This window comes from Cygnus olor, chromosome Z (genome assembly GCF_009769625.2).
Source record: "Cygnus olor isolate bCygOlo1 chromosome Z, bCygOlo1.pri.v2, whole genome shotgun sequence".
NCBI classification, from domain to species: Eukaryota; Metazoa; Chordata; class Aves; order Anseriformes; family Anatidae; genus Cygnus; species Cygnus olor.
In genome coordinates this window covers 2,712,217-2,728,402 of record NC_049198.1, presented here as the reverse complement: position 1 = coordinate 2,728,402, position 16,186 = coordinate 2,712,217, and the positions used below count along the sequence as shown (strand labels likewise).

The 16,186-nt window shown below is 53.5% G+C and overlaps 1 protein-coding gene and 1 long non-coding RNA gene across 18 annotated transcripts in view; both read left to right on the top strand.

Moving 5' to 3' along the window:
- Positions 1–6,385, top strand: part of CTIF (cap binding complex dependent translation initiation factor) — a 135,623-nt gene extending 129,238 nt beyond the window's left edge. For all 17 annotated transcript variants that reach the window (XM_040540567.1, XM_040540565.1, XM_040540559.1 and 14 more), the window contains 2 exons: positions 3,564–3,617; positions 5,064–6,385. In XM_040540567.1, the coding sequence (XP_040396501.1) occupies positions 3,564–3,617; positions 5,064–5,279 (270 nt within the window). In that variant the 3' untranslated portion in view covers positions 5,280–6,385. The remainder of the gene's footprint in view (positions 1–3,563; positions 3,618–5,063) is intronic.
- A 271-nt stretch (positions 6,386–6,656) lies between these two features.
- Positions 6,657–9,050, top strand: LOC121061555. The gene is made up of 2 exons (XR_005815153.1): positions 6,657–6,720; positions 6,763–9,050. It is a non-coding gene; the product is annotated as an uncharacterized LOC121061555 (long non-coding RNA).
- The last annotated feature ends 7,136 nt before the right edge of the window (positions 9,051–16,186 follow it).

Genomic DNA, 16,186 nt, shown 5'->3' with positions numbered 1-16,186 from the left:
GAGTGCCACGTAAGTGCTTCAGCCTCTCCACGGCCCTGTCCGTCTTTGGAGAAAGTTGGTAATGAACCCAAATAACTGCGGTATGTGTAACTGGGGAGCGTGGCTTGCTCTTGGGGGTCTGCACTGACTGCGCGCGAGTCCATGGCTGTTTGGAGGGAGCAAGCCAGGCCTCTGTGGCGAAGCCCAGCTGCAGTTTTGGGGCCTCTTTGCCCCCTTGAGCACTGTTGCGTACCCATCCCATGGGACATCCCTTTGCAAAGACATTTCCCTCGGGAGCGCAGCAGAGGAAGGAACTGGGGGAAGAACACCCTGCGCCCCGTGCAATCCCCATACCCCTGCTACCCCCCGCAGTCCCGGGAACAGCCCCTCAGGTTTATTTTCACGAAGACATTTAGCACCCATCGCCCAGCGGGACGCAGAAATTCGGGAGCGGGAGCCCTCCCTCCGCAGGGATGTCTGCAAAGCTGTTAGTCCGGCACCAGCAACAGAAGTGAGAAGCCTTTCGCAACCGAGGCTGGGTATTATATGACCGGCCGGGCAGATTCTGGCATGCAGCCTCCGCTCTTAGGAAATCGAGCAGACTCTTTGTCTGCTTTCCAGCAGGAACTGCTTCTTTCGCTCGCCCGATACGGGGAACCAGCTGGAGAGCAAAGGGAAGTTTTCTCGCAGCCAGCCCGAGCCTCGGGGGGATGATTACAGGCTGAGCCGAGCAGTGTGAGCAGCGCTCACCTGTGCTGCCTCTGCCTCGCGCTCCTTCCCCACCTCCCTCGCCCGCGCTGGGCAGCTGGGGCGAAAGATTGCCAAAGATTTGTTAGGTCAGAGGTTGGACTCGGTGATCTTGGAGGTCCCTTCCAACCCAGATGATTCTGTGATTCTGTGAAAGGTGTGGCAACCTGCTGGAGAGAGACCTGGTGGGGCACGGGCACATCTCCACAGCAGGGAGGAGCGGCTATAAATACTTAAATAAATAATAATTCCGATGTGGGAGCGCTAAGTTAATAGGTACAGCCTGTTTATGTTAAGATATATTAAGTAAATGTAAATCAGATTACAACTGCAGGGTTTTGAGCATGCAAAAGCCGGGACTGCGGGGCTGTGGTGTCCCTTACGGTAGCTGAGGAGTGCCCGTCCTGGCACAGCCCTGCCGCTGTGACCTGGCTGTCCCAGGGACATCCCGGCAGGACGGGGAGTGACATCTGGCTGCAGTCTCCTTTCGGCCACAGGTAGATAAGGCAAATATCCCCTTTAGCCAAATCACTGCGCCTTGGACAGTCTTTGACATATTCACCCACACGACCACTTTTTGAAGCAGGCAAGAGTGTCCCAGCTCTGGGGCTGGGAAGCTGGGGCAAGGAAAGCCCAAGTGAAGCTGCAGCTTCTCTTGGCCACATCCCACCAGGGCAGACCAGGGCCACACAAGGAGAACGTGGCAGAGGAAGGACGGGAATCAGACCACAATGGGACCTTCCTAATTGCCTCAGCAGTTAGAAAATCTTCCCCCAGTTTGCAAACTGAGTATGTCTGCATGAAGCCACAGGAGGAGAGCATCAGTTTCTTCAGTCTTCTTCATGTTAGCTTTCTTTAACTCCACATTTCTTGCTTTAATTTTCATGCTATGTGCTTCACTAACAAATACCAAAATTAGGAGAGATGAGTGTGTGTTAACTTGCAGCCCTGCTCCGTTCCACGCTCACAAGCCAGTCTCCATTAAAACACCCCAGCAGCATGTTTTTGGGCTACTGCCTGTTTATATTTGTCCCTGGTTGAAATATATATATTTTTTGTTGGGTTTAAAGTAATCTCATGTTTTTTTGAGAAGTATCTGTGAACTGTTTGTGAGAACTTATCTTGGAGCATGCGGCTTGAGCTTAACTAACTTTTTCCAAACAACTCAGCGGGAAGATAAACTTGGGGGAACTGCTGCCTGTATTCAAAGCGCTGGCTGGACCTTTGGCTAACGCGAGATAAAACCGACGGGACCACATGCTCAGGCAGATGCCGTAAACATCGGCTTCAAAGCAAACAAACTGCTGTCTGCGGAAAGCAGAAGAGCGTGAAGGCAAAACTTTGAGACCGATGTTAATTCCTTGAATTACCTCTTTTTTCCTAGCTTTTTCCAGCGGTTGTGGGCCTGTAAACAAATTGGCGTTTATTTGTAAAGGAAAGGAAAGAGGAAAAAATGAGTGGGAAGGAGAGACAATTAAGGCTGAGCAGCAGAGCTGCGGTGTTAACCAAGAAGTGTGACTTCGGAACAAATCCAGTTACACTGAGCCGTGTTGTGCATGGGCAGCTGTAATTAGTCCAGCCGCTTTTCCCAAGTATGCCTTTCCCTGATGAATTTCAGACACAGTGAAGTCAGTTTTCCCAATTTTTCTCCATTTTCTGCACGTTTAGTGCATGCATCCAGTGCATGCCAGCACCTGTGATTTTATCGGCCGCCTCGCGATAGCGCGCTGTTCACAACGCCCCGGCTCCCTGCGTCGGCTGGCTGAGAATCCCAGCTTTTATCTGCTTGGAAAACAACCCAAACAGCCATGTTTTATCTCCTGTGGTTTGAGCAGAACGCCTGAAACGGCGTCTTCGTGCGCACGACAAAGTCATAAAGCAAAGATGACAACAAAGAAGCATGTTATGCAAAAATACGTGTGGTTTTGCTCGTGGCCCCTGGTTTTGTGGGGTCGGACAGGCTGAGCTCCTGCACTTTGCCATTGCCAGGTGGACGCTGCCCCCTCACCGCATGCACCAGGTCTGAAACAAGAGGGGAGAGCGAGGTAGCAGCCCCAGGAAGATGTCAAAACACGGCAAGGAACTGGTAGACTGGGAGCTGCACAGGCATCTTCCCTCATCCCACACCATCACGGTCAGACCTTACGGCACCATTTGGGCTTTATCTTGAAAGCTGCTTGAGCCTACAAGCTTGTCTTTGCAATGCAAAGCTCACAGAAAGCAGAGCAGGGCCTGGAGTTGGTTCCTGAAGTGGGGAAGCAGCTAAAAACGTAGCCAACAATGTGCCAAAATGTGGGTGGAGATCCTCCTTCACTGCTTTGAGACCTCAGACAGGGGGGATGAGAGAGTGAGAAGGGACCGGGGAAAATCCCGTGCTCTCAGCAAGCAGCATTGCTCCAGAAGAAAATTTTACACCTGAGACACAACAGTTTCACTGGAACCATTGTGCTTGCAACCGTATATAATCAGCCTGGAAGGAGCCGTATTAATTACAGCGCGCCGGACGTTAGCACTCTGCCATCGGGTGATTTCGTGGCTGTTGGGAGACTGTCCCAGTGGGACGGGGAGGCTTGGCCGTGGGCGGGCAGCCCTTGGGCAGGAGCCCAGCACTGCCCTGCCCTCCCAAAAGGCTGCTCTGCTGCCTGGGTACGGTCATCCGAGGGCTGTGTTTCCTGGCCGCGTACGTGGAACGAGTGCATTTTCTCATTGCCTGCCGGGGGGATGAAAAAAAGCATTGTTAAACTAATGTATCCCGAAAGTTGTTAATCTAAAAGGTCCAGCGGGAGGAGGAGGAGGTCGCGCATTTCCACTCACCCCCTCTCTCCTCTCTCTTGCAGTTGTTGCAATCTCAGGACGTGAAGGAGGACGCCGTGCTTTGCTGCTCCATGGAGGTAGGGAAGCTCTGATGCCACCGGCCCCTCCTCGTTGCTCTGCCCCTTCTGTCCTTGGCTGTGCATGTGCCCAAACCCAGAGCCATGTCACCTAGCTGCGTTACAGCCAAATACAAAAGACAGCACCATGGGATAAGAGAGGAGGCTCTGCCTCTGTGCTTCCAATGCCTGTGAATGGATGCAACCAAATTTGCTCACTGGGGTCCCACCACAAAACTAATTCCTATCATCCCGGTTCCTCTGAATCTCTTCCAGATCCCTTCAGATCTCACCCTGCGGTATTTTTAAGCACAAAACCACCTGTATTGGAGCAAAGGCTCCATCACGCTGCCTTTGCTCATGCAGTGGCAGTGGCTCCCGCAGAGAGGCTTGGTGTGCTCAGAAAGCTTTGCAGAGAAACGTTGGTACAAATATAGCACGGGTGGAATTACAAAGTTTCATTAGCTTCGCTTTTTGGAAGTGATTGGCCCGTGGGGACTGATGCTTGCCTTGCAGAGAGAGGTTGAAGTAGGCTGCAAAACTGCAGCTGGATGGTTGAAATTCAGCAAAGCGGCAGGCGGCTGAAGAGGAGAGTTTGCATTTTTAAGGTCAGGACTCCTGAGAACTCTCCGTTAAATCCCTGATGCCTTGCGAGCCTCGCGTGATGGAGACCTCATGCTCTCTGCTCTGAGGTGGGGTTTTCTGGGGCTTACTCTGCTTTAAAAGCACTTGGCCATCCTCGGAAAAGAGGTGCGACGGGTGGAAATGCAGACCCAGGCGCTGTGCAAAGGGCAGGCAGGATTTGTTATGCATGCAGGAGAGCCCTGCTTAGTCAGATTAATGACTGGGAGTCACTGACAGCTGTGAATCAGCGCGTAAATGAGGGAGCAGGTAAAAGGCAGGGATACCACATCACAGCGCGCACTTTGTTTTGACAATAGCTTGATTTTTAGGTGGGATTTTTCAAAAGCACGCGGTGCTGCCGCCTTTGAAGTCAGTGGGAGCTGAACCACTCACTCCTACGGCAGCCCGGCGCGAGCGCTTTCGAAATCCTCGCCCGTAGCGCGCGGCTCTGGGCAGCATCAGGGACCTCACCAACAGCAGCATCACAGCATCGCCCGGCTGGGGGAAAGCTGGGGGAGTGTGAAATGTGGGTGAAAAAAAAAAAGGAGCAGGCTGCATATTGCATATTTTTGGAAAACAGCCCTACTGTGTAAATACTGCCTCGCTGCTGTTGGAGTCGGCTCGGTGCATGCCCGCAAGCTGTGACACGGCAGCACCTGCAGCTCGCGTCCCGCTGCCCTCCTGCCAGCATCACATTTTCGGCGGTGCCGAGCAGCTTTCCTCCCCTCCTGGCTGCCCCCCAACCCTCACCCACCCCCCCCCCCGCTGAAACACAACGGTAGCACAAGCCGTGGCGGCAGCTCGCGCTTTAACGTGCCGCCTGTGACCCCTCTGTCCCGACAGCTGCAGAGCACCGGCCGGCTGCTGGAGGAGCAGCTGCCCGAGATGATGACGGAGCTGCTGGCCATCGCCCGCGACAAGATGCTGTGCCCCTCCGAGTCCATGCTGACGCGGTCCCTCCTGCTGGAGGTCATCGAGCTGCACGCCAACAACTGGAACCCGCTGACGCCCACCATCACGCAGTACTACAACAAGACAATCCAAAAACTGACAGCCTGAGGGGCAGGGCAGGGAGGGGTGGGAAGGGGCGAGAAGGAGACATGCACCTTAGCGGGATCCGGCTCTCGCGGCCCGGCGAGCGCCTTTCTGATTTAAATACCTAAGCAGACAAACCCCAGCATGCTTGAGAATACGTTCGTGGGGTGGGGAGGGAGAAGCATGTTTCTTTTCAGCTGTGTCGCCAAGTGCCACCCCTCTTCCCTGCCGTGTTTTTGTTTTAGGGTTTCTTTTATGAAATCGTTGCTCCAGCAGCAGTGCATCCCGCCGGGTTATTGTTTGGCTTTAGAAAGAAGACAGCGAATTGGAAAAGCGAGCCCGAGTGGGGGCTAGTATTGTTTTCACACCGTCCTCCGGGCTTGCCCTGGCCAACTGGTAGGAGACAGCACGCAGCAGATGTCCCGGGAGGACAAAGCACGACACACACTACACCAGACGCTCATAATTGACGGCTTTTGTCAAGCGGAGCTTTCGTTATTTCCCCCCCCTCCTCCTCTTGTCTTCGACTTTCTGCTCCCCCACCTCCCCTCCGTCTACTCGCCGCCCCTTCGGACACCAACCGGCGAGCAGGATGGCTTTCTTATTTGCACTGGGTTTTGTTTTTCTTGGTCATTTGTATTTTATTCTATTTTATTTTATTTTATTGTGAACGGACAATTGCGATCAGCGCGGAGACGTGGAAGTGACGCCTTCCTGCGAGCTCACAAATGGTTTACGTGAAGATGCTGAAGTAGGAGGAGGATTTTTAAGGAGCCCAAAAGCCACTGTAGAAGTAACATAGCCACAGTTCTCTTGCCAGTAACCTCGCAGATTAACTGAAAAATGTGTGCCCTGAGCTGGGAGCTCCAAGAAACACGGGATGCTGGGGCTGCTTGCTCTGGCTGGTAAAGCCGCCGCATCCCCCATCCACTAAACTATAACCCATTTATTTTTTTGTAATTTTTTTGTTTCCGTTGAAAGAGTGCTTTATTGTAATTACTGTCATGGTTGTAATAATACGTTTAAAACCAGGCCCATTGTAGTTGGGCCTAGTAATGTACAGGGCAATGGAGAAATGAAGACTTGATGTTCTTCTTGGGAAACCAGTAGAGAGAAGACAAGAAGTGCATGGCAAAAAAGGAGGGAAAAAAGAAGAGGAAAACGATGAAGAGCCAAAAATACAGGTTTTGAGCCTGGCTTCTAACTGGCTGCATTTCCAATCCAGTATTTGTAGGTGTGCATTGTACAGGGGCAGCTGTGTGCCCTGGTTGGTGTAAGTGGTGCCATGTCCCCGAGCGCAGGGTGACGTGTTCGGAGGGAGCAGGGTGAGGCGGGGAGCGGGGGGACCCCACTTTGCTGAATGCTGGGTGTCTGGGATGGTGCTGGGGAGGTGGGAGAGATGGGAGGTGGGAGAGATGGGAGGTGGGAGAGATGGGGAGAAGGGAGAGATGGGGGGAAGGGAGAGGTGGAGAGAAGGGAGAGATGGGGAGATGGGAGAGATGGGGAGATGGGAGAGATGGGGAGATGATGGTGGATTTGGGGAGGCATTTGCCCCGCGGAGCTGGAAGTGTACTGAGTATGGATGGCAAGTGAGTGGCGACCAGCAGGCGTTAGGACTCGGTGTTTCCTAGTTCTCTTATCTGCCGATGATGTCCACATGAAATCCCTGACTGCTCATTTTGGTGAGGTGGGAGAGAAGCAGAGGAAGCCCCAACCCCGCGCTGCCATCCCGATCTCGGGTGCCTTAGGGAGCTGCAGGCCTGCGTACGAGGGGCAGGAGGCTTCCCCGTGCACATGTTCAGGAGCTGAGCGTCCTGGCCGTGTGGTTCGGCACAACTTGAACTTTTCATGAGGTTGTCTGTGGGTACATTTTCTAATCCACACGTGGAGCACGAGGAAAGGAACTGGAAAGAGGAGCTTCAGCGGCCCATGTCTGCACAGGCCAATTCCTGGGCTGGGGATGTAGGCCCGGCAGCCATGTTAGCACTGCCACAGAAGAGCAGAGAGGCCGGGAGGTGTCAGCAAGAAGATGGACTGCATCAGGCCTGTCAGTGTCGGACAGCAGGGCCGTGCCCTTGCTCTTGGCCTTCCCAGCCCCGCAGGGAGTGGAGGCGTGAATGTCGGTGTGAGCCCGGAAAGTCGCCGCCAGCAGCCCCGGAGCAGCCTTGGCCCTGGCCAAGAGGCGTGTGGGGAGTGGAGGGGGAGCGAGGGCTTAAATTGAGCAAACGGAGTGAAATTACCCGTGGTGAGGACAATTTGTCAAGGGGCCTTTAGTGTCGTGACAGCCACCGACGTGCGAGCTGCACGCGGTCGATCGGTGTAAATTAGGCCCCGCCGGTCGAAAGCATTAATGAGGTAGCAGGGGCTAGGGAGGTGCTGCTGCTCTGTCGGGCTTTGGGGAGAAGAACGGAGGAAAAGCTTTGCTGGGGTTTTTTTTTTTGAATACCAGAAGAGCCTCCCCGCATCCCGCTCCGCATCCCTTGGGGCCTGTTCTCTGAACGCAGCAAAAGAAGAAAAATAAAAAGAAAAATAAAAAGAAAAACAGAAAAGCCCGGAGGAGCTTTGGCCCGTGGCTTTGTCCTCCATCACTGGGATTTCTCCCGTGGAATAGCTTTCCTGTGAAATCTGTCTTTTTTAATGTCTGTCGTCTGTCTCCGCCATTAGGGTCCGTTCATCCAGCCACTCACCGCTTGGTAACTCGGTACGTCAGTCGCTCTGTTGGTGTGTGAGAATCTAGATGTTGACCAAAAAAGTATTTTTTTCCCCCGGAATTACGTGCTGCCACTGGCATCCCTGCAGTCCCTCGGTGGGAAGCCCATGGTATTTGGAAGGGAAGATGCCACCGGCGAGGCAGTGTGGAGGGGTGGGGGCAGCAGTGCATTTTGGGGACAGAACACCCTCCTTTGGCCAAATCCGTGTCAGGCCAAACCTGGGGCTGGTGTAAGGACGTGGTGATGCCCGGAGCCACCGGCTCTGCTCCCCACAGAGCTCCCAGCACCCGGTCCCCCCCTTCCCAGCCAAATCATTGCCAAACTGGAGGCTTTGGCTGCCCACAAAGCGGCCTGCTTGGTTTCCCCGTGAGGGATTTGACCCCCTCCTGTATGGAGAAGTCTCCTTTGTACGGAGGTGAAATGAGAATGGGGGAAAAAAGGCAAAGTAAGCGATTTGCCTGGTTCCCCTCTTCCCCCGAAGGAGATTAATTAGTATCTATTCTTGGCATGATTGATGGCTTTGAAGGAAAACTTGTCAGAATAACTTATGATTTATTTTCCTGCTTATTTTTATAACATCCCTCACTTGGAAGTCTCTCAAAATCTGAAATACGATTTTTATTTCCCCGCTGGGTATTTTATGGCTTTACACAAATTTTGCTCTTCTTGGTGTTAGCTGTTAGCCAGTCCCGGTGATACTTGCAGTATTTTTCAGGAGAAACTACTCTAAGGGTTGCAAAGTCCTGTTGATGGCCAACGGGGCTATGGTGTCCTGCAGAACGTGGATTTAATGCTAGCAATTCATTTTTTAATGTATTTATTTGCATTTGAGAAAGCAACGTTTTTAATTTAATCATGTTTGTTAAACTAAGTGCTTAAAAAAAAAAAAAGGAGAAAGGTTTTGGGGAGAATAAAGACTAGATCTTCATACTAGAGAAAACAAAAACTCATCGTTTTCAGCATTTCAGAGACTGTTAAAACAAGGGAGCTAATAACTCTTTGTGGCAATTCAGTCTTGTTTATAGAACATCCAAACCCACTGTATGCTATAAAACGCATCATCTGAGTAATAAATGTTTAAAGCTTGACGTTTCCCCATCTCTTCGTCGGTACGTGCAGTCAGTTTTGGTGGTCTGGGGGCACTTTTGCTTAGCTTGGAACAAAGGATGAAGGGAGAAAAAAAAACATTTGTGGTGTCTGCTTCGAAACGGAGCCCCTGGGTCTGATCCTGCAGCTCCGTTTGGTGACTCAGCACCGCTCAGCACCAGGGATGGGACTGACCCCGCGGTGCATCATGGCTCGGAGCAGACCACTCCGTCTTTTACTCGATGCAACCTGCTAAGAAAAAGAAAATAAAAAAATGTAAACCTGTGGTTTTTCTAAGCAGTCTCCCCTGGAAAACCCGTCTCAGCCTAGCCGGAGTCAATTAGAGAGGGTTTTCAGCTAATTGAAATGCAAGTGTTCGCCCAGGGAGCCGCAGGTCACTCGAGGTGAGTGGTTTGTGTCATCGGGCTCCCGGGCTACGGCCAGAAAATTGCAGGTGCTCCAGTTACTGCTGCTGGAGAAGCCTGCTGTCTCTTGCGAAAGCCCCTACGTGACCGTGCGTGTGTGCTCGCAGCTCGCTGCAGCACAGCCGGGCTGCAGAATAAATAGAGGAGCGGGTGGGAGGAGGTGGGTCCCGCCGCTGGCCGGGGCTCATCTCCTGTACCGGCACGTCTGCAGCAGCGCGGTCCCTCGTCAGGAGCACAGCTAGCAAAAAAAAAATAATCATTTTTGCTGTTGTTTTCCCATCCACAGGTGTAAAGTGATACTGAGTTGAGTGTCGTCATGGGGAAGGTGATGCAAAGCCTGCTCGGCCCTTCTGCAGACTGGTCTGCGTTGGGTTTTTCTGAGGGTGGTGCAGGGGGAAGCAATGACCAGGTCTGTGCTCGCTGCCGCTGCAGCATCCTGACCAGCTTCAGCTCAGGGCAGCCGAGCCAAAAGCAGGGCCAGGCCCTGGGCCGCCAGGGTGTCTTCGGTGAGACAACAGCATGCAGCAAACAGGAGGCTTGGGAGCAGACTGGTGGTCATTGCTGCAGGCCTGAAGCTTTCGAGACGCAGGAATATTTCTGTGAATTCCTCGTGGCTGCCAAAAACCCAGGCAGCAGCAAATAAAGAAACCCCATGAATCACAGCAAGTTTGCTTTGCTTTCCTAAAGCATGGCAAACCTGCAAAATAACAGGGATGTTTTCCTCTTCCAGCAGCTCTACTTCTAATACTGAGTAATGAGTGGAGTTTTTAAATGCTCGTGCTAGTGGCAAAATGGATAACAAAGACAAATCCCATCTAAGTGACAAAGCGAGTTCACACTTAACATAATGGCGCTGCTGCCGTGTTTGTGAGCTGAAATGTAGCTTAAATGATTATTGCTTTGGCAAAAGTAAAAACAGGCCATTAGCCGGCAGGGTGGGACAGCCGCAGTCGCTGCCTTTGTAATTAAACCCTTCTCCGGGGCTGCGTTTGTTAGCAGCTTGCTTCAGCTTCGGTAACAGAGACGGAGCTGTGACCGGCATTTTTTTGCGTCGGAATTGGGGTGTGTGGAGCCTTGGGAGCTGGTGGGGACCAGCAGCATCCCCGCTGCGGCTGGGCTCAAACCTGCTGAGCTCGGCCACGCCGGCCTTGTCTTAAAGCCTGCAGAAAATAGGGTTTTGTTGAGGGCTTTGGGGCCAGCGCAGGCACCACGTCTGCACGTGCGGCTCCCCATGTGCGTGGTGCCGGGGCGTCCCGACGCACCCACGTGCGTGGGTGTGCAACCTCGCCTGGGGTGCAGGCACGCAGAGCCTTGCAAAAGTCACCCTGATCGGTGGGGGGGGAAGTTTGGGGCAGCTTCCTGATGGTTTTCGGCGATTTGGGCACAAGGAGTGTTTTTGCCATACATGAAGGACCATGCCCTAAAGGTGCAACAAAAAGAACAAGGGTGCAACAGTAACACACACCGCGAGGCTGTATGGCCCCTGCACAACAATAACACACACCACTAGGCTGTATGGCCTCTTCCTTTTGGACCCTACACTGTTGCTCACCAGTTACAAAGCCTTGTGTGGCTACCTAAATGTGACTACTGAGCCAGGCTTCGTGTCTATCCCAGCCCACAGGACTTTTCTGAATTAATGCCTAGAGCTTAACTTCTGAAAAAAAAAAAAATAATAATAAAATAAAAATAAAAATTAAAAAAAATTAATATCCCATCCCAGGGATGTGATTTAATGATTTAAACATTTCTGGAGATGCAAAGGGCTCCCGGAGAGCTGCGATGGTTGTCCTCGCAGCTGAGCATGAGCACGGGGGCAGGGTCTCGGCGGGTTGCGTGCTGAGCGGGTGCCTCGCAGAGCGCCGGGTGAGAGCCGGCTCGCTCCTTAGCACCGCTTACAGCCATGCCACAGCGCTCATGGGGAAAAAATGCACAGTCCCTCTCAAGAGAAATGCCGAGATTTCCAAATTCCATTCTGTCCTAAACCGTCCGAGTTTTTCACCAAACAAAGCGCCTCGTTTCAATGTATGTTGTGTTGCTGTAGCAATAACATTTAAACAAAGTGTTTTCACTTTATTAGCACAGACCTTTTCAATAACTTCCCATCGAGCGTTCCCGGGAAATGTTTCTGCTCCGTGAAAGGGGCACCGGGAGCACGGCCTGATCCTGACCAGCACTCCCCACCCCTGCCTCGGTAACATCCCCCGAATCCTCCCCCGCAGGAGGGGGGATCTCCTGCTGTCCGTCCATGCCCTGCACGTCCCAGCGGTTACCCAAAATTAGTGAGAAGCGCTCCCTGCCAGCTCAGACTGCACTTCTGAGATCGCTTTTTTGAGATTTGTAGATTTTGAGCTCAAAAAGCGAGCCTGCAAGAGCCCCATTTCGGTAAAGCAGAGGTTGGAGGAGGAGGGGGCGGGGGGCAGAGAGGATTAAAGGTGTGTCGGGAGATGGGTTACAAAAACCTGTCTGCTGGTAATTACACGTGTTGTGTTATGAAAAACTGGTTTGAGGGCAAATGCTCTAAAATATTGCTCTGGGGAGAGAAAGACAGCAAAGGTTGTGAAACACAGCTCACGTATTGTTTTACAGCTAAGGTAACTTCTGTCCCCAGGGCTGTGTTTTACAGCGATTGCAAGAAATCAAACCCCGGCTCGCAGGCCTGGGCTGCAGTTCTTGTGGAGCACAAGCACGCGGCATGCTTGGTACCGTTGGAAAATCAGGTTTTGGGACGATTTCCTGAGATCAATGCAGTCTTATTTTTGGGGAGGCAGGGAAAAGCATTTGGGAGAGTGGCTGCATAGCATGTGGAGGTTGCCTCGTGGTTGCTGTTTTTGTTGTCGCTGCACAGACACACTGTATGTCCTTTATCCAAATGTATGTTTATTCTGTATGTTCCTTATCCAAAACTGCCCCTCTGCTGCTTCTGTGAGCACCTGTACAAGCGGTGCTGCCGGGGCTTACGGGTCTCGCAGGTGCGAATCCTAAATAACCCTTAGGTTTGACTTTTCAGCCCCATTTACCCGTTTATACCCCGTTTGCTCCCTGTCCTGTAACTTAAATCCTTACTTGCTCTGCCCCGTGTTTCCAAACAGCATGAACCTGTCCCCTCCCAGCTCCGTGCTGGCACATTTGGCCACCACAGCTCCTGCTGTCCCTTTCCCCAGCCAAGGACATCTCGGGGACCACGAGCTGCCCTGTGCCAGTCCCCACACCCATGCTCTTTTTTGGGGACAAGATACCATCCCTGGTCCCTATATTTCCAATTTAGCACCCTGCACAAGAGCTTTCTCCCATTTTAATGCTTGCTGCTGGTGCAAACACCTTGCCTGGGGCGTGCTGGGTTTGTGTCCCCTCCTTTCCACCTATTTGTCCCCACGGTGCTGAACCAAACGGAGCAAGGGAAAAAAAAAAAAAAAAAAAAAACCGAAAAAAAAAAAAAAAACAACAGGGAGGCTGGGTGAAGCCTCTGTTCTTCAGAACATCAGAACATCAGAAAGGTCAGAAGAATACATCTGACCAAGGTATCTCCTGGAGACCTGGCACAGCCCAGGGTGGCCCTGCTGGACACAGCGGGGGACAATCAGCCCCACATGAAGGAGATGCTCCCGTGGGTGGCCGGGATGCTCGCTGTCCCCTCTGGGCACCCTGTCTGGTGGTGGGGTTTTGGGGACAGGGGGTGCTGGCGGAGGGGAGCCAGCCCCAGGACTGTCTGTCCCGCACGGCGCCGTGCCGGAGCCTGCTTTCTGGTGGGAACCGCCGGGACAGAATTAGAAGTAGGCTGAACTTTATCTACAACGTGAACTGAGTCTGAACCCGGCCCTGTTTTGCTTTGGTTTTTCCAAGGTCAAAGGAGTTCATGGGGAGAGAGGCAAGGGGGGGGCACTGGATTTTTTTAACTTCTTTCTGTGAGTTTGCTGGCGTTGGCAGCCTCGTCCGCAGGGAAATGCTGGAGGGTCATGGGAGAAGCTCTCCTCGCAGCATTTCCATCCAGTGGCACTCGACCAGACTTCAGAGCCCTGGAGAGAGCAGCCCTGCAGCACCTCAGCCACGCATCTCCCTGGCCCCCTTCTCCCTTTCAATGCACAAAAGACAAGCAGCCCATCTCCCTGTGCCTCCAAATCCAAAGCAAACCTAGTACAATGAGCGCTGATGTGCCACATCTGTGAAGCCATCTCCAGGCCAGCCTGGGACGGTGATGTGGTGGCTCGAACACACATTTATTTCACGTTGGACATCTGCTCTGGGGCTTCCCAGCCCTCCCCCATCCCACCCCAAGCTCAGCCTGCATCTGGCCCAGCCCAGGGAGGGCAAAGGGGAAAAGTGGAGAGGTTTTGGTGTTTTTTTGGTGGATAGCACACCGTGCAGTGCTCGAATGCCTCGTGCTGCAGGTGGGGGTTTCCCTGCCAGCCCCGTCGGAGGGCTGGCCAGCGAGGCATTGCCCCCGGTGCAATGGGATTGCTCCCGGCACTTGCCACCCAGCCGGTCTTCTCTTCTGGGACCGGACGTGAGGCTTCACCGCCTGGTTGTCTCACCACCTCGATTACTCAAGAGCTATTAGAAACCTTAGCAAAGCGCTCTAATTTTAACAAAGATGCCTCCAAGATCACTGACAAATTTAGAGAATGCACAGGGCAGACTCATTTCCTGGAATGGGAGCTACTGGAGAAAAAGTCCCTCTAGGCCGGCTCCTAACTATGACACATTTGATAGCCATTCAAGGACTACTGGGAAACGTGTAATTTGTCTCCGTGAGGCTTCAGACAGAGTTTCATCATCAAGTCTGACTGCTGCCTGAAACAAAAACTGCTAGCATCCACTAGCAGCGATACAACCTCTTTCATTTCCATAGGATGTGTCATGAGGGTCATTTCTTTTTCCTGACCCATTACGGCAGCGGGACTCAGTATTTTATGCGGAGGATGCAGAGTGCCCTCATGCCCCTAGCGCCGTGTCTCTGCCCCACTTCTCCAGCCGCCCCGTGCCGTCCCTCGAGGGGTGGTGGCACAACCGCACGGCGCGCCCCAGGTGCCGGCCCCGTTATCAATGAACTTTGGCTCCTTGAACCGCGGAAAACCCGCGGTGCCAGGGCGATAGGTGCCGGCGCCCCGCGGATCGGATTGCCCCGGGGGATTTGCTGGGAGTCCCATGACGGGGCTGGAAGGGAGCCCAGACGGCCGGGCACCGCCGCAGGGCGCTCAGCCGGGGTCTCCGGAGGACAGCCGGTGGCCTCTGTCCCCTGCTGCCACCCTCTGCGTGACAAACCCCAGCCCCACCTCAGCCCTGGGGCTCACCGGGGGACCAATTTGCAACGCTGCTGTGTGGGATCGCTGGTGCGTGGGATGAGGGTGACTGGTGTCGGGTTTGCCCCCGCAGAGCCATGGTGCACGCCCCATCCCGTGTGCCTCGACGGTCCCGCGAGGGGCATGCCCCGTGCCGGCATCGCCCTCCCACGGGCGGCCACCTCGCCCTGCAGCCTCGGGGTGGTGTGGGACAGGTCCCTCGCTCCCTTTCCAGCCCTGACCCACTTTCTCCTGCTGCTCCCCCTCCAAGGAACTGCAGCTTGCAGGCATTGCCCAGCGGGGTCATCCCAGGTCCTCGTGTCCCTCGCTGCTTTGTTTCTCCTGCGAGGTGCCGGGTAGGATCGCGGAGCTGCTTCCCAGGCGGCTTTGTGGGCAGGCTGAGAGCCCCCAGGGAGCCCCTGCTCCATTTCGAGCCACCCAGCCCCGCTCCTGAGACATGCAATTCCACCCTGATTCCTCCTGGAAGCAGATAAGGTGGAGGAAGGAGGTAAGACGACGGCTGCCCCCCGGCAGGGCCAGAAGCCCCCGTGCAGATGTGGAGGGGGGATTGTGGTGTGGGGTCGGCACAGCCACCTGCATCCCACAGGGAATTCCCGCCTGCATCCCACTGCCTGCCTGCTCACCCAGATCCCCCCTTTCCCCTCTGCCAGGGAAATCCTGGATTTATTTGCCCATTTTTTGGTGGCTGAGGGGCCCGCACCCAGATCCTGCCTGTGCTGCGAGCAGAGCTGGGTGCAGAACAGGGTCCCAGAGCAGTGGCTGGTCTGGAAACGGGACTGCAGAGCTGCCAAAGGTTTGTGCCAAAGGTCATTTTATGGGGCAGTGGCAAGCAGCACGCCCTGGCCTCAGTGGTGGGCAGGGGATATGGCAGTGGGCTGGAAACAGCTGGGTTTGGGGTCACCAACATAGGTGGAGCTGACGCCACCAAAAATGCTAGTGAAGATGTGGATAGGCGTGCTTTAGTGCATATCAAATGGCCCGAAGTAAAATCCACAGGGGAGGAAATGGAGCTCTGACGGAAACCCAGGCAGACATCTCCGCTGAAGATGCACCTTTCAAGCAGGAAACAAACGAACAAACAAACAAACAAAAGTTTCAAAATCCCTTTTTGCCCTCCAAACATTTTTAGCAGGCATGCCATGCGCACACGGCGATTTGCTGCTCTGCCACAAAGACCCCAGGGCTCCCCACGGTCCTGTGGCTGTTTGCCCTTAGCACAACCACCCCTACCGCTGCGAAGCCATACAGAGCTGGCTGATAGCTGGGCAACAGCTGCTACGTTCTGTAACAGTAATTCTACAATAATAATAGGAATTTAAGATGTATTGAATAACGTTGACCCCCCATAAGTAATATGTAATAAATGGCAGATAATGATTTAGTAAGAAAGGAGGTGAACTAGTAATAGA